General features: G+C 57.9%; 1 protein-coding gene across 1 annotated transcript; it reads right to left on the bottom strand.

The window, feature by feature from the left end:
• Positions 1 to 33: 33 nt before the first annotated feature.
• TUFM (Tu translation elongation factor, mitochondrial) lies at positions 34 to 18,603 on the bottom strand. Its single transcript, XM_072029496.1, is given in 13 exon segments — positions 34 to 1,460; positions 2,569 to 2,688; positions 4,699 to 4,850; positions 7,203 to 7,307; positions 7,403 to 7,535; positions 9,430 to 9,594; positions 12,931 to 13,035; positions 15,431 to 15,527; positions 15,529 to 15,580; positions 15,583 to 15,591; positions 18,178 to 18,203; positions 18,205 to 18,295; positions 18,567 to 18,603. Coding segments are annotated over 13 exon segments (1,266 nt in total). The 3' UTR covers positions 34 to 1,286.
• Between the last annotated feature and the right edge of the window lie 3,423 nt (positions 18,604 to 22,026).

Here is a 22,026-nt window from a genome sequence, read left to right as displayed (position 1 = left end):
AAGAGAAAAAACTTTAAAAAAAGGAAAAAAAAAAAAGGCAAAAAAAAAATAATTAATAAAACCTTCAACTAAACTTAAACCGTCCACGGTGTCGTTGGGGGGGGGGGGGGGGGGTCTTCGTCGCGGGGTCACCGTCGGGGTGTTGTCACCGTCGCGGGGTCACTGTCACAATGTCATGACATGGTGTCACTGCTGTCACTGTCACGGTGTCACCCTCGTGGTGTTGTCACTGTCCTGGTGTCCTAACTGTCAGGGTGTCGGTGTCACTGTCATGGTGTTGTCACCATCACAGTGTCACCGTCATGGTGTCCTGTCCTGGTGTCACTGTCATGGTGTTGCCACCATCATGGTGTCACCATCGCGGTGTCACCATCACGGCATTGTCACTGTCAGGGTGTCACTGTCACGGTGTTGTCACCATTGTGGTGTCACCATCACGGTGTCCTAACTGCTGTGGTGTCACCATCACAGTACCGTTGATGTCAGGGTGTCACTGTCACGGTGTCACGGTCCCGGCGTTGTCACCATCACAGTGTCACCGTCACGGTGTCCCCATCATGGTTCTCTAAGTGTCACGGTGTCACTGTCCTGGTGTCCCCATCACGGTGTCACCATCACAGTATCATCATGGTCAGGGTGTCACTGTCCCGGTGTTGTAAGTGTCCTGGTGTCACCATCATGGTATTGTCACCATCACAGTGTCACTGTCAGGGTGTCACCATCATGGTGCTGTAAGTGTCACGGTGTCACTGTCACAGTACCGTTGCTGTCCCAGTGTCACTGTCATGGTGTTGTCACCATCATGGTGTCATTATTGTCATGGTGTCACTGTCACGGTGTCATGGTCACGGTGTTGTCCCCATCACAGTGCTCTAAGTGTCCCAGTGTCACTGTCAGGGTGTCACCGTCACGGTGTTGTCACCATCATGGTGTCACCATCAAGGTGTCCCCATCATGGTTCTCTAAGTGTCACGGTGTCACTGTCACGGTGTCACCATCACAGTACCATCACTGTCAGGGTGTCACCGTCACGGTGTTGTCACTATCATGGCATTGTCACTGTCAGGGTGTCACTGTCCTGGTACCATTTCTGTCCCGGTGTCACTGTCACGGTGTTGTCCCCATCACGGTGTCATCATTGTCACGGTGTCGTTGTCCTGGTGTCACTGTCAGGGTGTCATGGTCACGGTGCTGTCCCCATCACGGTGCTCTAAGTGTCCCAGTGTCCCCGTCCCGGTGTTGTTGTCCCCGTGGCGGTGTCGTCCCCGTGGTTGTCCCCCCCTAACTCAGCCCCACTTGACGGCCTGGTCCTCGGGCTCCATGGGCAGGGTGCTGGTGACGACGCCGGTGCCGATGGTTCGGGAGCCGTCGCGCAGGGTGAAACGCTGCCCCTGCTCCAGGACCATCGGCTGCCGCAGCAGCAGCCGCAGCGCCGCGTCCTCGCCCGGCATCACCAGCTCCTGGGGGGGGGGCAAAGTGGGGAGATGTGGGGCTGGGGGGTGGTTGTGGGGCGGGTGTGGGGCTGGGAGGGGGCTGGAGGGGGCTGGGGAGGGGCTGGAGGGGGTTGGGGAGGGGGTGGGGGGTGGTTGTGGGGCAGATGTAGGGTGGTTGTGGGGCGGGTGTGGGGCTGGAGGGGTCTGGGGGGACATGGGGATGGGTGTGGGGCTGGGGGGTGGTTGTGGGGCGGGTGTGGGGCTGGGAGGGGGATGGGGAGGGGGTGGGGGGTGGTTGTGGGGTAGGTTTGGGGCTGGATGGGGCTGGAGGGGGCTGGGGGGGACATGGGGCAGGTGTGGGGCTGAGGGTGTGGGGCTGGGGGGTGGTTGTGGGGCGGGTGTGGGGCTGGGATGGGGCTGGGAGGGAGGTGGGGGAGGGGGTGGGGGTGGGGCAGGTGTGGGGCTGGGATGGGGATGGAGGGGACTGGGGAGGGGGTAGGGGGTGGTGTGGGGCAGGTGTGGGGTTGGGGGGACGTGGGGTGGGTGTGGGGCTGAGGGTGTGGGGCTTGGGGGTGGTTGTGGGGCAGGTGTGGGGCAGTTATGGGGCTGGGGAGAGGTTGTGGGGCAATTGTGGGGCAGATGTGGGGAGAGTGTGGGGCTGAGGGGTGGTTGTGGGGCTGGAGATGTGGGGCTGGGGGTTATGGGGTGGAGGACGGGGATGTGGGGCTGAGGGGGTGGTTGTGGGGCTGGGGGCAAATTTGGGCAGGAAGTTATGGGGTGGAGGATGAGGAGAATGTGGGGCAGGGAGCTGTGGGGCAGAAATGTGGGGCAGATGTGGGGCAGGAGCATGTGGGACAGTCGGTTGTGGGGCAAGGCGTGAGGCAGGGAGCTGTGGGGCGGGGAAATGTGGGGCAGGGAGATGTGGGGTGGGTATGGGGTGGGAGATGTGGGGCAGAGGAAGGATGTGGGGCAGATGTGGGGCAGAAATGTGGGGCAGGAGCATGCAGGACAGTCGGTTGTGGGGCAAAGCGTGAAGCAGGGAGCTGCGGGGCAGGGAAATGTGGGGCAGGGAGGTGTGGGGCAGGCTGTGGGGTAGATGTGGGGCAGGCTATGGGGCAGGCTGTGGGGGCAGCACCTTGCCGGGGGGCAGCAGCACGCGGCAGGCGATGTCCCAGGTGTGGGAGAACATCACGGGCATGTAGTGAGCCACGAAGGGCTTGTGGCGGCCCCCCTCCTGCGGGCTCAGCACGTACACCTGGGGGGGGGCGGGATGTGGGGCTGCCCCATAGCGGCCCCATAGCTGCCCCATAGCAGCCCCACATCTACGCCATAGCAGCCCCAGAACCACCCCATAGCAGCCCCACATCTACCCCATAGCAGCCCCATAGATGTCCCATAGTAGCCCCATAGCTACCCCACAGCTGCCCCATAGCTGCCCCATAACCACCCCATAGCGGTCCCATAGATGTCCCATAGCAGCCCCACATCTACCCCATAGCAGCCCTATAGCTGCCCCATAGTGGCCCCATAGATGTCCCGTAGCTGCCCCATAACCACCACATAGCCACCCCATAGCAGCCCCATAGCTGCCCCATAGCAGCCACAGAACAGCCCCATAACCACCCTATAGCGGTCCCATAGATGTCCCATAGCAGTCCCACATCTACCCCATAGTAGCCCCATAGCCACCCCACAGCTGCCCCATAGATGTCCCGTAGCTGCCCCATAGCAGCCCCATAACCACCCCATAGCGGTCCCACAGATGTCCCATAGCAGCCCCACATCTACCCCATAGCAGCCCTATAGCTGCCCCATAGTGGTCCCATAGCCACCCCATGGCTGCCCCATAGATGTCCCGTAGCTGCCCCATAGGCACCCCACAGCAGCCCCATAGATGTCCCATAACCACCCCATAGCTGCCCCACATCTGCCCCATAGCCCCCCATAATGGTCCCAGAGCTGCCCCATAGATATCCCATAGCCACCCCATAGCAGCCCCATAGCTGCCCCATAGCAGCCCCACAGTGGCCCCATAGCCACCCCATAGATGTCCCATAGCAGCCCCACATCTACCCCATAGCAGCCCCATAGCTACCCCATATCCACCCACCCCACATCTGCCCCACACTGTGCCCCACCTCCTGCCCCACATCTGCCCCACATCTACCCCACCTCCTGCCCCACACCCACCCCACACCTGCCCTACACCCACCCCATATCCACCCCACACTTGCCCCACATCCTGCCCCACCTCCTGACCCACATCTGCCCCATATCCACCCCACACACCCCCCACACCCACCCCATACCCTGCCCCACATGTGCCCCACATCCACCCCCCATCCTCCCTTCCCATCCCTTGTCCCACCCCACACCCTGCCCCACATCTACCCCCCCCGCCCCATATCCACCCCCCCCGCCCCACACGTGCCCCCCCCGCCCCACACGTGCCCCCCTGCCCCATATCCACCCCACACACCCCCCACACCCACCCCACACCCAGCCCTACCCCTGCCCCATATCCACCCTCCCGCCCCATATCCACCCCCCTGCCCCACACGTGCCCCCCCTGCCCCACACCCTGCCCCATCCCACCCCATATCCACCCCCCCCTGCCCCACATCCTGCCCCACCTCCTGCCCCACATCTGCCCCATATCCACCCCACATCTGCCCCATATCCACCCCACACTCACCCCTCCATCCCACCCCACATCCTCCCTTCCCATCCCTTGTCCCACCCCACACCCTGCCCCACATCTACCCAACCTTCTGCCCCACATCCACCCCCCCGCCCCATATCCACCCCACACACCCCCCACACCCAGCCCTACCCCCTGCCCCATATCCACCCCCCCTGCCCCATATCCACCCCCCCTGCCCCACACGTGCCCCCCCGCCCCACACGTGCCCCCCCTGCCCCACACGTGCCCCCCCACCCCACACGTGCCCCCCCTGCCCCATATCCACCCCACAACCCCCCACACCCACCCCACACCCAGCCCCATATCCACCCCCCCTGCCCCATATCCACCCCCCCTGCCCCACACGTGCCCCCCCTGCCCCACACGTGACCCCCCGCCCCACACGTGCCCCCCCTGCCCCATATCCACCCCACAACCCCCCACACCCAGCCCTACCCCCTGCCCCATATCCACCCTCCCGCCCCATATCCACCCCCCCTGCCCCACACGTGCCCCCCCTGCCCCATATCCACCCCCCCTGCCCCACACGTGCCCCCCCCTGCCCCACACCCTGCCCCACACCTGCGCCTCGACCTTCTGGTGCGCCCGCATGGTCCCGGGCTTGCCCATCACCATCCCCCTGCGCACGTCCTCGCGCTTCAGCCCCCGCAGCAGCGCCCCCAGGTTGTCCCCGGCCTCCGCCCGCTCCAGGCTCTTGTGGAACATCTCGATGCCTGGGGGGGTGGGGCAGGGTTAGGGGGCAGGGGTGTGGGGCGGGGGTGTGGGGCTGGGGGGGTACGGGGCCGTGGGGTGGAAGTTGGGGGGCTATAGGGTGGGGATATGGGGCTGGGGGGCTCTAGGGCCATGGGGCAGGAGCTATAGGGCAGGGTTATGGGGCGGGGGTGTGGGGCTGGGGGGGTACGGGGCCGTGGGGTGGAAGCTGGGGGGCTGTGGGCAGGGATATGGGCAGGAGGTGTGGGGCTGGGGGGCTATAGGGCCATGGGGTGGAAGCTGGGGGGCTATAGGGTGGGGATATGGGGCTGGGGTGTGGGGCTAGGGGGTTATGGGGCAGGGGTATGGGGCTGGGGGGGTAGAGGGCCGTGGGGTGGAAGCTGGGGGGCTGTGGGGCAGGGATATGGGGCTAGGGTGTGGGGCTAGGGGGTTATGGGGCAGGGTTAGGGGGCACGGTTATGGGGCGGGGGTGTGGGGCTGGGGGGGTACGGGGCCGTGGGGTGGAAGCTGGGGGGCTGTGGGGCAGGGGATATGGGGCTGGGGTGTGGGGCTGGGGGGTTATGGGGCAGAGTTATGGGGCCAGAGGGCTATAGGGCTGGGGGTTATGGGGCTGAGGGGCTATAGGGCTGTGGGGTAGAGGATATGGGGCTGGGGAGCTATGGGGCAGGGGATATGGGGCAGGGTTATGGGGCTGGGGGGCTAGAGGGCCATGGGGTGGAAGCTGTGGGGCTGGGGGGCAGGGATATGGGGCCGGTTCTATGGGGCTGGCACTTATGGGGCAGATGCTATGGGGCCAGAACCACAGGGCAGGATCCACAGGGCTGACCCCATAGGCCTTATCCCATGGGTCTGACGCTGTGGGGCTGATTCTATGGGGCCGATCCCACGGCTCTGACGCTATGGGGCGGATTCTATGGGGCAGGCACTTATGGGGCAGATACGGAAGGAGATCACCGCTATGGGGCAGGAACCACAGGGCTACTGCTGTAAGACTTATGCTGAATCTGACGCTGTGGGGCTGGTTCTATGGGGCCAATCCCACGGATCTGACGCTATGGGGCGGATTCTATGGGGCAGGCACTTATGGGGCAGACACTTATGGGGCAGACAAGGAAGGGGGATCAGCGCTATGGGGCAGGAACCACAGGGCTACTGCTGTAGGACTTATGCTGAATCTGACGCTGTGGGGCCGGTTCTATGGGGCCGATCCCGGGGCTCTGACGCTATGGGGTGGATTCTATGGGGCAGGCACTTATGGGGCAGGTGCTATGGGGCCGATTTTGTGGGGCCAGAACCACAGGGCTGCCCCTGTAGGACTTATGCTGAATCTGACGCTGTGGGGCTGATTCTATGGGGCCGAACCCGGGGCTCTGACGCTATGGGGCGGATTCTATGGGGCAGGCACTTATGGGGCAGACACTTATAGGGCCAGAACCACAGGGCAGGAACCACAGGGCTGCCCCTGTAGGACTTCTACAAGGGGCCTGACGCTGTGGGGCGGATCCTATGGGGCCGATCCCGGGGCTCTGATGCTATGGGGCAGATTCTATGGGGCAGACGCTTATGGGGCAGATGCTATGGGGCCAGAACCACAGGGCAGGATCCACGGGGCTGACCCCATAGGCCTTATCCCATGGGTCTGACGCTGTGGGGCTGATTCTATGGGGCCGATCCCAGGGCTCTGACGCTATGGGGCGGATTCTATGGGGCAGCCGCTATGGGGCAGATGCTATGGGGCTGACAAGAAGGGGGTCAGCCCCATAGGGGGACACCATAAGACTTCTACAATGGGTCTGACGCTGTGGGGCTGATTCTATGGGGCCGATCCCGCGGCTCTGATGCTATGGGGCAGATTCTATGGGGCAGGCACTTATGGGGCAGGTGCTATGGGGCCGATTTTGTGGGGCCAGAACCACAGGGCTGCCCCTGTAGGACTTATGCTGAATCTGACGCTGTGGGGCTGATTCTATGGGGCCGAACCCGGGGCTCTGACGCTATGGGGCGGATTCTATGGGGCAGGCACTTATGGGGCAGACACTTATGGGGCCAGAACCACAGGACAGGATCCACGGGGCTGCCCCTGTAGGACTTCTACAAGGGGCCTGACACTGTGGGGCGGATCCTATGGGGCTGATCCCGGGGCTCTGACGCTATGGGGCAGATTCTATGGGGCAGGCACTTATGGGGCAGATACGGAAGGGGGATCAGCGCTATGGGGCAGGAACCACAGGGCTACTGCTGTAAGACTTATGCTGAATCTGACGCTGTGGGGCTGATTCTATGGGGCCGATCCCGGGGCTCTGCCGCTATGGGGCGGATTCTATGGGGCAGGTACTTATGGGGCAGGCTCTGACCGGTGACCACGGAGCGCAGGCTGCGGTTGTAGCCCAGGAACTCGCACTCGTCGCCCTTGCGGATGGTGCCGCGCTCCAGGGTGCCGGTCACCACCGTGCCGCGACCTGTGGGGGGGAAGGGGGAAAAAATGTGTGGGGCAGGCTGTGGGGCAGGCTGTGGGGCAGGCTGTGGGGCAGGCTGTGGGGGCGGGGGGACGTACCGGGGATGGAGTGCACGGCCTCGACGGGCAGCAGGAAGGGTTTGTCCAGGTCGCGGGGGGGCAGCGGGATGTGGCTGTCGATGGCCTCCAGCAGCCGCAGCACCGAGTCGCGGCCCAGGGCGGGGTCACGGCCCTGGGGGGGGGGAGATGTGGGGTGATGTGGGGCAGGTGTGGGGCAGGGGGGTGTGGGGTGGTGTGGGGAGATGTGGGGCAGGGAGTGGGGTGGTGTGGGGTGATGTGGGGCAGGTGTGGGGTGGGAGTGGGAAGATGTGGGGCAGGGTGTGGGGCAGGGATGTGGGGTTGGAGTGGGGAGATGTGGGGCAGGGATGTGGGGTGGGAGTTGGGAGATGTGGGGCAGGGATGTGGGGTTGGAGTGGGGAGATGTGGGGCAGGGATGTGGGGTGGGAGTTGGGAGATGTGGGGCAGGGATGTGGGGTTGGAGTGGGGAGATGTGGGGCAGGGATGTGGGGTGGGAGTGGGGAGATGTGGGGCAGGCTATGGGGTGGGTGGCAGGGAGGTGTGGGGAGATATGGGGTGATGTGGGGCAGGGTGTGGGGCAGGGGGGTGTGGGGTAGGGAGTGGGGTGATGTGGGGCAGGTGTGGGGTGGGAGGCAGGGAGATGTGGGGCAGGGATGTGGGGTTGGAGTGGGGAGATGTGGGGCAGGCTATGGGGTGGGTGGCAGGGAGGTGTGGGGTGATGTGGGGCAGGGTGTGGGGCAGGGGGGTGTGGGGTGGTGTGGGGTGATGTGGGGCTGGGGGGTGTGGGGCAGGGTGTGGGGTAGGGGGAGGCAGGAGGCAGGGTGTGGGGTGGGGAGATGTGGGGCAGGGGGGTGTGGGGCTGGGGTGTGGGGCAGGGAGGTGTGGGGTGATGTGGGGCAGGGAGTGGGGTGGTTGTGGGACAGGGAGATGTGGGGTGATGTGGGGCAGGTGTGGGGTGGATGTGGGGAGATGTGGGGCAGGACGGGGAGCAGCGAGAGGGGAGACCGTGGGGCAGAGATATGGGGCAGGATGGGAACTTGTGGGGCAGGATGTGTGGGGCAGCCATAGGGCAGCTATGGGGCCATTATAGGGCCATCATAGGGTCTCTATAGGGTTGCTATGGGGCAGCCATGGGGCTGCTATGGGCCCGTTATAGGGTCGCTATGGGGCAGACTGCGTAGCCCACGATGACAGGCTCATTACAGGGTCACTATGGGGCCATTATAGGGCTGCTATAGGGCCGCTATGGGGCGCTATGGGTCGCTATGGGGCAGACCTGCAGGGCACAGAGGGCAGAGCCCACGATGACGGGGTCACTATGGGGCCATCATTACAGGGTTGTTACAGGGCTGTTATAGGGCCGCTATGGGGCAGCTATGGGGCGCTATGGGGCAGCTATGGGGCAGCTATGGGTCGCTATGGGGCAGCTATGGGTCGCTATGGGGCAGACCTGTAGGGCGCAGAGGGCGGAGCCCACAATGACAGGCTCAATATAGGGTCACTTATCAGGTCATTATAGGGCTCTTATAGGGCCGTTATAGGGCCGCTATGGGGCAGCTATGGGGCGCTATGGGGCAGCTATGGGGCAGACCTGTAGGGCGCAGAGCGCAGAGCCCACGATGACGGGCTCAATATAGGGTCACTTATCGGGTCATTATAGGGCTCTTATAGGGCCGTTATAGGGCCGCTATGGGGCAGCCATGGGGCAGCTATGGGTCGCTATGGGGCAGCTATGGGGCAGACCTGCAGGGCGCAGAGGGCAGAGCCCACAGTGACGGGCTCAATATAGGGTCACTTATCGGGTCATTATAGGGCTCTTATAGGGCCGCTATGGGGCAGCTATGGGGCGCTATGGGGCAGCTATGGGGCAGCTATGGGTCGCTATGGGGCAGACCTGCAGGGCGCAGAGGGCAGAGCCCACGATGACGGGGTCACTATGGGGCCATCATTACAGGGTCATTACAGGATTGCTATAGGGCTGTTATAGGGTCGCTATGGGGCAGCCATGGGGCAGCTATGGGGCAGCTGTGGGTCGCTATGGGGCAGACCTGCAGGGCGCAGAGCGCGGAGCCCACGATGACGGGGGTTTTGTCTCCGTCGAAGCCGAACTCTGCCAGCAGCTCGCGCACCTCCAGCTCCACCAGCGGCAGCAGCTCGGGGTCGGCCACCGCGTCCGCCTTGTTGACGTACACCACCACGTGCTGCACCCCCACCTGCCCCACAGCGCCCCATAAGTGTGGGGCGGACCCACAAGTGGGGGGCGGACCCATTGGGGTGGGGTGGAGCCACGGGTGTGGGGCTCGGAGACATAGGAAGGGGGTTGGAGCCGTGGAAATGGGGTTTGGAGTGGCACAAGTGGGGCTTGGACCCACATATGTGGGGCTCAGACCCATAAGTGTGGGGCCCAGACCCATAGATGTGGGGTGGACCCATAGATGTGGGGCTCGGAGCCATAGGAAGGAGCTTGGAGTGACAGATGTGGGGCTCAGACCCATAGAAAGGGGGCTTGGAGCTGTGGAAATGGGGTTTGGAATGACAGATGTGGGGCTCGGACCCATAAGTGTGGGGCGGACCCACAAGTGTGGGGCGGACCCATTGGGGTGGGGCGGAGCCATGGGTGTGGGGCTCGGAGACAGGGATGGGGGGTTGGAGCCGTGGAAATGGGGCTCAGACCCACATATGTGGGGCTCAGACCCATAGATGTGGGGCAGACCCACAGATATGGGGCTCAGACCCACAGATATGGGGCTCAGACCCACAGATATGGGGGTTGGAGTGACAGATGTGGGGCTCAGAGCCATGGAAATGGGGCTTGGAGTGACACAAATGGGGCTCAGACCCACATATGTGGGGCTCAGGCCCATAGATGTGGGGTGGACTCGTAGATGTGGGGCTCGGACCCATAGAAAGGGGGTTGGAGTGACAGATGTGGGGCTCAGACCCATAGATGGGGGCTCAGAGCCATGGAAATGGGGTTTGGAAGGACACAAGTGGGGCTCAGACCCACATATGTGGGGCTCAGACCCATAAGTGTGGGGCTGGGACCCACAAGTGTGGGGCGGAGCCATGGGTGTGGGGCTCGGAGACATAGGAAGGGGGGTGCAGGGACAGATGTGGGGCTCGGAGACATGGAAATGGGGTTTGGAGTGACAGATGTGGGGCTCAGACCCATAAGTGTGGGGCAGACCCATAGATGTGGGGCTCAGACCCATGGGTGTGGGGCTCAGAGCCACAGAAAGGGGCTTAGACCCATAGATGGAGAGCTCAGACCCATGGAAATGGGGCTTGGAGTGACACAAATGGGGCTCAGACCCACATATGTGGGGCTCAGGCCCATAGATGTGGGGCAGACCCATAGATGTGGGGCTCAGACCCAAATAAAGGGGGGTGGAGTGACAGATGTGGGGCTCAGAGCCATGGAAATGGGGTTTGGAGTGAGACAAGTGGGGCTCAGACCCATAAGTGTGGGGCCCAGACCCATAAGTGTGGGGCAGACCCATAGATGTGGGGCTGAGATTAATAAAAACAGGGCTTAGAGCCGTGGATGTGGGGCTCAGAGCCGTGGAAATGGGGTTTGGAAGGACACACGTGGGGCTCAGACCCACAGATGTGGGGCTCAGACCCATAAGTGTGGGGCTGGGACCCACAAGTGTGGGGCGGACCCATAGATGTGGGGCTCAGACCCACAGATATGGGGCTCGGAGACATAGAAATGGGGCTTGGAGTGACACAAGTGGGGTCCGGACCCATAAGTGTGGGGCCCAGACCCATAGATGTGGAGTGGACCCATAGATGTGGGGCTCAGACCCAGAGAAAGGGGGTTGGAGAGACACAAGTGGGGCTCAGACCCACAGATGTGGGGCTAGGACCCATAAGTGTGGGGCAGAGAACCCCCCAACCCCTCCCCACAGCGCCTCCCAGCCCCACAGCGCCCTATAACCCACCCCATAGTGCCCCATAGTGCCCCATAGCACCCCATAACCACCCCATAGCGCCCCACAGCCACCCCATAGCGCCCCATAACCCACCCCACACCCCTCCCCCTGCCCCATAGCGCCCCATATCCACCCCACAGCCACCCCATAACACCCCATACCCACCCTATAACACCCCATAACCACCCCATATCACCCCATAGCGCCCCATATCCACCCCATATCACCCCACAGCCACCCCATAGCGCCCCATAACCTGCCCCACGGCTGCCCCACAGCACCCCATAGTGCCCCATATCCACCCCATATCCCCCCATAACACCCCATAACCACCCCATAACACTGCATAGCTGCCCCACAGCACCCCATAACCATCCCATAGCGTCCCATAACCCGCCCCATAGCGCCCTATAACCTGCCCCACATTCCACCCCTGCCCCATAGCTGCCCCACAGCACCCCTATAACACCCCATAACCACCCCATAACACCCAATAACCACCCAATATCCACCCCATAGCGCCCCATAACCGCCCCATATCACCCCACAGTGCCCCATAGCTGCCCCACACCTGCCCCACAGCACCCCATAGCCCCCCATACCCACCCCATATCACCCCACAGCCACCCCATAGCCACCCCATATCTGCCCCATAACACCCCACAGCCACCCCACAGCACCCCATAACCTGCCCCACATCCCACCCCTGCCCCATAGCGCCCCATATCCACCCCATATCCCCCCATACCCCCCCTATAACACCCAATAACCACCCCATAACACCCCATAGCACCCCACAGCCACCCCATAGCGCCCCATAACCTGCCCCACATCCCACCCCTGCCCCATAGCTGCCCCACAGCACCCCATAGCCCCCCTATAACACCCCATAACCACCCCATAGCGCCCCATAACCCACCCTATAACACCCCATAGTCACCCCATAATGCCCCATAACCCACCCCACACCCCACCCCCTGCCCCATAGCACCCCATAGCCACCCCATAACCCACCCCACATCCCACCCCTGCCCCATAGCGCCCCATATCCACCCCATATCCCCCCATAACACCCCATAACCACCCCATAACACCACATAACACTGCATAGCTGCCCCACAGCACCCCATAACCTGCCCCATAGCCGCCCCATAGCTGCCCCACGGCTGCCCCATAGCCCCCCTATAACACCCCATAGTGCCCCATAGCCACCCCATAACACCCCACAGCGCCCCATAACCCACCCCACATCCCACCCCTGCCCCATAGCTGCCCCACAGCACCCCTATAACACCCCATAGCACCCCATAACACCCCATAACCACCCTAAACACCCATATAACTGCCCATAACCACCCCATATCCACCCCATATCACCCCACAGCCACCCCATAGCGCCCCATAACCTGCCCCATAGCTGCCCCACGGCTGCCCCACAGCACCCCATAGCCCCCCTATAACACCCCATAACCACCCCATAACACCCCACAGCCCCCCCATATCACCCCACAGCCACCCCATAGCACCCCATAGCCACCCCATAGCACCCCACAGCCACCCCATAGCGCCCCATAACCTGCCCCACGGCTGCCCCATAGCGCCCCACACCCCCACCTGCTTGGCCAGCAGCAGGTGCTCGCGGGTCTGCGGCATTTGCCCGTCGGTGGCGGCCACCACCAGGATGCAGCCGTCCAGGGGGGCCGTGCCCGTGATCATGTTCTGGGGGAAAAAAGGGCGGAATTGGGAAAAACGAGCGGCGGGGGGGGAGAGAGAGAAAAATTGGGGGGAAAGAGGGAAAATTGGGGGGAAAGAGAGAAAAAATGGGGGAAAGGTCAAAAATGGGGGGAAAAGAGGGAAAAATGGGAGGAAAGAGACCAAAAAAATGGGGGGAAGGACCCAAAATTGGGGGAAAAAGACCCAAAAAATGGAGGGGAAAGAGCCCAAAATTGAGGGAAAGAGACCCAAAATTAGGGAAAAAAAGACCCAAAAATTGAAGGGAAAGAGCCCCAAATAAATAAGGGGAAGGACCCTAAAAAAAGATGGGGAAAGACCCCAAAAAATTGGGGGAAGGACCCAAAATTGGAGGAAAAAGACCCAAAAAATTGAAGGGAAAGAGCCCAAAACTGGGGGGAAAGAGACCCAAAAAATGGGGGGAAAGACCCAAAATTGGGGGAAAAGACTCAAAAAAATTAAGGGGAAAGATCCCAAAATTGAGGGGAAGAGACCCAGAATTGGGGGGAAATAGACCCCAAATTGAGGGGAAAGCCCCCCAAAAAATAAGGGGAAGGACCCTAAAAATTGGGGGGAAAAAGACCCCAAATAATGGGAGGAAAGACCCAAAATTGGGGTAAAGAGACCCAAAAAATTGATTGGAAAATACAAAATTGGGGGAAAGCCCCCAAAAATAAGGGGAAGGACCCCAAAAAGGATAGGGGAAAGACCCCAAAAAATGGGGAGAAGGACCCAAAATTGGGGGAAAAAGACCCAAAAAATGGAGAGGAAAGAGCCCAAAATTGAGGGAAAGAGACCCAAAAATTAGGGAAAGAGACCCCAAAAATTGAAGGGAAAGAGCCCCAAAAAGGGGGGAAGGACCCTAAAAAATTGGGGGGAAGGACCCAAAATTGGGGGAAAAAGACCCAAAAAATTGAAGGGAAAGAGCCCAAAACTGGGGGGAAAGAGACACAAAAATGGGGGGAAAGACCCAAAATTGGGGGACAAAGACTCAAAAAATTAAGGGGAAAGATCCCAAAATTGAGGGGAAAGAGACCCAAAATTGGGGGGAAAAAGACCCAAAATTGAGGGAAAGCCCCCCAAAAAATAAGGGGAAGGACCCTAAAAAATTGGGGGGAACAGACCGAAATAATGGGAGGAAGACCCAAAATTGGGGGGAGCCAAAAAATTGATTGGAAATAGACAAAATTGGGGGAAAGCCCCCAAAAATAAGGGGAAGGACCCCAAAAAGGATAGGGGAAAGACCCCAAAAATGGGGAGAAGGACCCAAAATTAGGGGGAAAGACCCAAAAATTGAAGAAAGAGGCCCCAAAATTGGGGGAAGAGACCCCAAATTTGGGGGAAAGAGCCCAAAAAGGGGAGGGGAAAGAGGTGTGGGACCCCACACCTCCCCCAATCCCCTCCCTGCCCCCATAGCGACCCCATAACCCCAAATCCTGACCCCATAACGACCCCAAAACCCCCCCCAAATATTTTAGGGACCCCCCCAAATATTTTAGGACCCCCACCTCCACAAACTCACCTTGTTTTGGACCACCAATGAGCCCATATCCTGATACCCCCCCACCTCCCACCTCCCCCATTCCCCTCCCTGACCCCATAGCGACCCCAAACCCCAAATCCTGACCCCCAAACCCCCCCCAAATATTTTAGGGACCCCCCCAAATATTTTAGAGCCCCCACCTTGATGCACTCACCTTGTTTTGGGACTACCAATGAGCCCCTATCCTGGCATCCCCCCACCTCCCACCTCCCCCATTCCCCTCCCCTGACCCCATACCCCCAACCCCACCCCACAAACGCCCCCCAAACCCCCCCCCAAATTTTTTGGGGCCCCCACCTTGACGTAGTCGGCGTGGCCGGGGCAGTCAGTGTGCGCGTAGTGCCTGCTGGCCGTGCTGTACCCCACGGGGAGGGGGGGCCCCAGGCGACACCCCAACCCCTCCCTGACCCCATAACCCCAAACCCCATCATAAGCACCCAAAACACTCCCAAATATTTTAGGGACACCCCCAAATATTTTAGGGACCCCCCCAAATATTTTAGGGACCCCACTCACCTTGTTTTAAGCCATCAATGTGTCCTTACCTTGGTATCCCCATACCCTACCCCAACCCCATTCCCCTCCCTGACCCCAAAACCCCAACCCCTGACCCTATAACGACCCCATAACCCCCCCAAATATTTTAGGGACCCCCCCAAATATTTTAGGGCCCCCACCTCAACAAACTCACCTTGTTTTGGACCACCAACGGGCCCCATATCCCTCACACCCCCTGGGATCCACGTCTCCCCCATTCCCCTCCCTGACCCCAAACAACGCACCCCATACCCTAAATCCCGACCCCCTAAACCCCCCCCCAAAATTTTTTGGGGCCCCCACCTTGACGTAGTCGGCGTGTCCGGGGCAGTCTGTGTGCGCGTAGTGCCTCCTGGCCGTGCTGTACTCGACGTGGGCCGCGTTGATGGTGATGCCCCGCCTCCTCGGGGGCGCTGTCGATGGCCTCGTAGGGGCGGAACTGGGCCCCCCCGCCTCCGACAGCACTGGGGGGGGGGGAATGGGGTTAATGGGGGGGTTTGGGGGGTTTTGGGGGGGGTTAGGGGGGTTAAGTGGGGTTTAATGGGGATTTAGGGGGATTAGGGGGGTTAAATAGGATTAAATGGGGGATTTGGGGGATTAAATGGGGTTTAATGGGGATTTAGGGGGGGTTTGGGGGAAATTTGGGGGGGTTAAATGGGGTTTAGTGGGGATTGGGGGGTATTGGGGGGGAATAGGAGGGGTTGGGGGGAGATTAGAAGGGATTTGGGGGGGTTAAATGGGGATTTATGGGGTTTAATGGGGTTTTAGGGGGGTTTTGGGGGGATTTGGGGGGGTTAGGGGGAGATTTGGGAGGGATTGGAGGGCATTAGGGGGGGATTTGGGGGGGTTAAATGGGATTAAATGGGGTTTAATGGGGATTTAGGTTTTTTTGGGGGGGGATTTGGGGGATTTAAGGGGGATTTGGGGGGATTGGAGGGGTTAGGAGAGATTTGGGGGGGTTAAATGGGATTAAATGGGGTTTAAAGGGGGATTTGGGGGGGTTAAATGGGGTTTAATGGGGATTTAGGGGGGTTTTGGGGGGATTAGGAGGGTTAAATGGGATTAAATGGGGTTTAATGGGGTTTAAATGGGATTTAGGGGCTTTTGGGGAGATTTGGGAGGGATTGGGGGGATTTGGGGGCGTTGGGGGGGTTAAATGGGATTAAAGGGGTTTAATGGGGATTTAGGGGGGTTTTGGGGGGTTTGGGGGGAGATTGGGGGGGTTAGGAGGGATTAAATGGGGTTTAGTGGGGATTTATGGGGCTTTTGGGGGGATTTGGGGGGGTTTGGGGGGGTTAGAGGGGATTTATGGGGGGTTAAATGGGATTAAATGGGGTTTAAAGTGGGATTTGGGGGGGTTAAATGGGGTTTTAGGGGGATTTAGGGGGGATTTGGGGGGGGTTAGGGGGAATTAGGGGGGGATTGGGGGGGTTAAATGGGATTAAATAGGGTTTAATGGGATTTAAAGAGGATTTATGGGGGTTTGGGAAGGGATTTGGGGGGATTAGGGGGGATTGGGAGGGATTTAGGGGGGTAAATGGGGATTAATGGGGTTTAATGGGGATTTAGGGGGGGGTTGGGGGGGTTAGGGGGAGATTTGGGAGGGATTGGGGGGCATTGGGGGGGATTTGGGGGGTTTTGGGGGAGAACAGGAGGGGTTAAGGGGGGATTTGGGGGGATTTAAGGGGGTTAAATGGGGTTTAATGGGGTTTAATGGGGATTTATAGGGGTTAGGGGGGATTTGGGGGGGTAAATGGGGTTAATGGGGGGTTTAGGGGGGGTTTTGGGGGGATTAGGGGGGTTTGGGGGGGAGTTCAGGGGGATTTGGGGGGGTTAAATGGGATTAAAGGGGTTTAATGGGGATTTAGGGGGTATTAGGGGGGGTTTAGGAGGGTTAAATGGGGATTTGGGGGGATTTAGGGGGGTTTGGGGGGTTTTATGGGGTTTTAGGGGGATTTAGGGGGGGTTAGAGTAGGATAAGGGGGGATTGGGAGGGTTAAATGGGATTAAGTGGGGTTTAGTGGGGATTAGGGGGAAATTTGGGGGGGTTAAATGGGGTTTAATGGGGATTTAGGGGGGGGTTGGGGGGAATTTGGGGGGGATATGGGGGATTAAATGGGGTTTAATGGGGATTTAGGGGGGTTTTGGAGGGATTTTGGGGGGATTTGGAAGGGTTAGGGGGGGATTAGGAGGGATTAAATGGGGTTTTGGGGGAGAAAAAAGGGGGTTTAATGGGGATTTAGGGGGGAATTAGGAGGGATTTAGGGGGATTAAATGGGGTTTAATGGGGGTTTAGTGGGGGTTTAATGGGGATTTAGGGGGGTTTTGGGGGATAATATAGGGGTTAAGGGGGATTTGGGGCGATTTAGGGGGGTTAAATGGGGTTTAATGGGGATTTATAGGGGTTGGGGGGGGTTAGAGGGGATTTATGGGGGCTAATGGGGATTAAATGGGGTTTAATGGGGATTTAGGGGGGAATTTGAGGGGTTTTATGGGGAAATTAAACCCCCCAACCCCCCCAGGACCCCCCCCAACCCCCTCCCCACCCCCCTCCCTCTCCCATTTCCCCCCCAATTTCCCCCCCCCAACCCCCCCAATTTCCCCCCAGGACCCCCCCCCAACCCCCCCCCCATACCCCTCCCCTCCCCTCCCAACTCCCCTCCCCCCCCATTCCCCCCCAGGACCCCCCCCCAACCCCCTCCCCTCCCCCCCAACTCCCCCAATTCTCCCCCAACCCCCCCCCAAGACCCCTCCCCACCCCCCTCCTCCCTCCCCCATTTCCCCCCCAAACCCCCCCAATTTCCCCCCCCAACGCCCCCAATTCCCCCCCAATTCCCCCCCAATTTCCCCTCCCCTGCCTCCCATACCCCTCCCCTCCCCCACTCCCCCCAGCACCTCTCCCCGACTCTCCCTCCCTCCCTCCCCCATTCTCCCCCCTCCCCCCCAGCACCTCTCCCCTCCCCCCTCCCTCCCCCATCTCCCCCCCCCTCCCCCCCATAGCACCGTCCCCCCACCCCCCCAGGACCCCCCCCCAAATCCCCCCCCCCCACCTTTGGTTATGGCGGCCGTCAGCGGGCCTCCCGTGGTCCACGTGCCCGATGGTGCCCACGTTGAGGTGGGGCCGGTCCCGCACGAAGCCCCTCGCCTCAGCCGCCAGCCAGCACCTCCCTGCGCCGAAACAAAAAATCATTAAAAACCTCAAAATCGGTCAAAATGGGGAAAAGCAACTCTATGGTAGGCGACGCTCGAGCCTGGAGGACTTTGTCTATGGTCGCGCTCACCGAAAATGGCCGCCGCCCCCCTAGCGAGGCCGCAGCGGGTTTAACCTGCAAGGAACGGAAAAGCGCCTCAGGGAGCGTCTCATCGAGCTCCCCGCCCCCGAAAACCCCCCAAAAGGAGCCAAAAAAGCCCGGATTTGCCCCAAAATCCCGCCCCTCACCGCCCGCCGCCCGCAGCAGCGCAGAGGGCAGCGCCATCTTGCCCGCCGCCCGCGCCGGATGTGACGTCAGCCCGCCCGCTTCCGCACAGGGGCGGATCGCCGAAGGGGACCCGAGCGGGGGCGGAAGTTGCCGAAGGGGGGAGCCGAGGAGGGGCGGAAGTTGCCGAAGGGGCCCGAGTGAAGCCGGAAGTTGCCGAAGGGGGCGCCGAGGAGTGGCGGAAATGCCCGAAGGGGCTCCGAGGGACGACGGAAATTGCCGAAGGGCCCCGGGGGTGCCGGAAGTTGCCGAAGGGGCCCCAAGCCCCCCCCATAGGGCGCCAGACCCCCCGTAAAAGCCCCAAAATCCCACGGAATTGCCCCAAAATTTGTCATATTTGCCTCAAGATTCATCGTAATCACGTCAAAGTTTGTCATAATTCGTCGTAATTGCACCCAAATCTGTCATAATCGCCTCAAAAATAGCCCAAAATGCCCCAAAATGTCACAAAATACCCAAAAATCCTATAAAATGCCCCAAAATTCCACAAAATCACCCCCAAAATTTCACAAAATCACCCCAAAATCCCATAAAATACCCCAAAATCCCACAAAATCACCCCAAAATCCCACAAAATCACCCCAAAATCCCATAAAATGCCCCCAAATCCCACAAAATACCCCAAAATCCCATAAAATACCCCAAAATCCCACAAAATCACCCCAAAATCCCATAAAATACCCCAAAATCCCACAAAATCACCCCAAAATTCCATAAAATGCCCCCAAGATTCCACAAAATCACCCCAAAATCCCCCACAATATCCATTACCCTAAAACCCTTCTTCACCCCATAAACCCCAAATCCCCCCAAAATACCCCAAAATCCCACAAAATCCCCGAAAATCCCATAAAATACCCCAAAAATCCACAAAATACCCCTAAAATCCCACAAAATCACCCCAAAATCCTCACAGAATTCATAACTTTATAACCCCCCTCACCCCATAAACCCCAAATCCCCCCAAAATGCCCCAAAGTCCCACAAAATCACCCCAAAATCCCACAAAATCACCCCAAAATCCCTCACTGACCTCATAACCCTATAACTCTCTTCACCCCATAAACCCCAAATCCCCCCAAAATACCCCAAAATCCCATAAAATACCCCAAAATACCCCATTGCCCATACCCACCCCATAAACCCCAAATCCCCCCAAAACGCCCCAAAACCCCATAAACCCCCAAAACCCTCCAAAACCCCATAAACGGCCCCAAAACCCCAACCCCCACCCCAGGAAAATGGCCCCGGGGGGGAGGGGGGAAGTGACGTCATCACCGGGGGGAACAAAAATCCCATGGGGGGACCCAAAAAAAAACCCAAATAGGTTAAAAAACAAAGGGGGGAGGGGAAATCCTGAAAATCGGGGGCAAAAATCCTATAGGGGTGAACAAAAAACCTATAAAACTTCCAAAAACCCTATAAAACTTCCAAAAACCCTATAAAACTACCAAAAACCCTATAAAACTTCCAAAAACCCTATAAAACTACAAAAAAATCAATAAAACTTCCAAAAACCCTATAAAACCACCAAAAACCCTATAAAACTACAAAAAACCCTATAAAACTTCCAAAAACTCTATAAAACCACCAGAAACCCTATAAAACTTCCAAAAACCCTATAAAACCACCAAAAACCCTAAAAGGCCTCCAAATAAATATCCTATAAGGCTTAAAAAAATCCCAAAAGGCTTAAAAAATCCTATAAGGCCTAAAAAGCCCTAAAAGGCCTACCAAAAACCCTATAAGGTCGTACAAAAACCCTAAAAGGCCTAAAATAAAACTGTAAGGCCTACCAATAACCCTATAAAACTACCAAAAAACCCTAAAAGGCCTAAAAAAAACCCTATAAGGCCTAAAAATCCCTAAAAGGCCTAAAACCCCCATAAGGCCTAAAAACCCTATAAGGCCTAAAAAGCCCTATAAAACCTTGCAAAAACCCTCCAAAACCTGCCCAAAACCCTATAGGGCCTTACAAAAACACTATAGGGCCTAAAAAAACCTATAAAGCCTAAAAAACCCTATAAGGCCTAAAAAAAATCCCTAAAGGCCTAAAACCCCATAAGGCCTAAAAACCCTATAAGGCCTAAAAAGCCTATAAAACCTTGTAAAAACCCTATAAAACCTACCCAAAACCCTATAGGGCCTTACAAAAACACTATAGGGCCTAAAAAACCCTATAAAGCCTAAAAAACCCTATACGTCCTACCAAAAACCCTATAAGGCCTAAAAACCACTATAAGGCCTAAAAAGCCCCGTAAGGCCTACCAAAACCCTAAAAGGCCTAATAAATAAATAAATAAATAAAAGGCCTACCCAAAACCCTATAAAGCCTACCAAAAACCCTATAAGGCCTAAAAAGACCTGTAAGGCCTACCAAAACCCAAAAGGGCCTAAAAAGCCCTATAAAACCTACCCAAAACCCTATAGGGCCTCACAAAAACCCTATGAGGCCTACTAAAAACCCTATAAGGCCTAAAAAAAACTATAAGGCCTAAAAAACCCTATAAGGCCTAAAAACCCTATAAGGCCTACCAAAAACCCTAAAGGGCCCAAAAAGCCCTATAAAACCTTGCAAAAACCCTATAAAACCTGCCCAAAACCCTATAGGGCTGTACAAAAACCCTAAAGGACCTCACAAAAACCCTATAAGGCCTACCAAAAATCCTATAAGGCCTAAAAAAACACTATAAGGCCTAAAAAGCCCCTGTAAGGCCTAGCAAAACCCTAAAAGGCCTAATAAATAAATAAATACATAAAAGGCCTACCCAAAACCCTATAAAGCCTACCAAAAACCCTATAAGGCCTAAAAAGACCTGTAAGGCCTACCAAAAACCCAAAAGGGCCTAAAAAGCCCTATAAAACCTACCCAAAACCCTATAGGGCCTCACAAAAACCCTATGAGGCCTACTAAAAACCCTATAAGGCCTAAAAAAAACTATAAGGCCTAAAAAACCCTATAAGGCCTAAAAACCCTATAAGGCCTACCAAAAACCCTAAAGGGCCTAAAAAGCCCTATAAAACCTACCTAAAACCCTATAAAACCTGCCCAAAACCCTATAGGGCTGTACAAAAACCCTAAAGGACCTCACAAAAACCCTATAAGGCCTACCAAAAACCCTAAAAGGCCTAAAAAAAAAACACCTAAAAGGCTTACCAAAAACCCTATAAGCTTACCAAAAACCCTATAAGGCCTAAAAAGAAACCTATAAAGCCTAAAAAAATCCTATAAGGCCTAAAAAACCCTAAAAGGCCTACCCAAAACCCTATAAAACCTCCAAAAAACCATATAGGGCCTACCAAAAACCCCTAAAAGGCCTAAAAAAAAACCTATAAAACCTACCAAAAACCCTATAGGGCTTTACAAAAACCCTATAAAACCTACCTAAAACCCTATAAAACCTACCCAAAATCCTATAGGAC

Source organism: Anas platyrhynchos, chromosome 30, assembly GCF_047663525.1.
Source record: "Anas platyrhynchos isolate ZD024472 breed Pekin duck chromosome 30, IASCAAS_PekinDuck_T2T, whole genome shotgun sequence".
Lineage (NCBI taxonomy): Eukaryota > Metazoa > Chordata > Aves > Anseriformes > Anatidae > Anas > Anas platyrhynchos.
The sequence above is the reverse complement of the archived record's forward strand: the minus strand, read 5'-3'. Positions and strand labels throughout refer to the sequence as shown.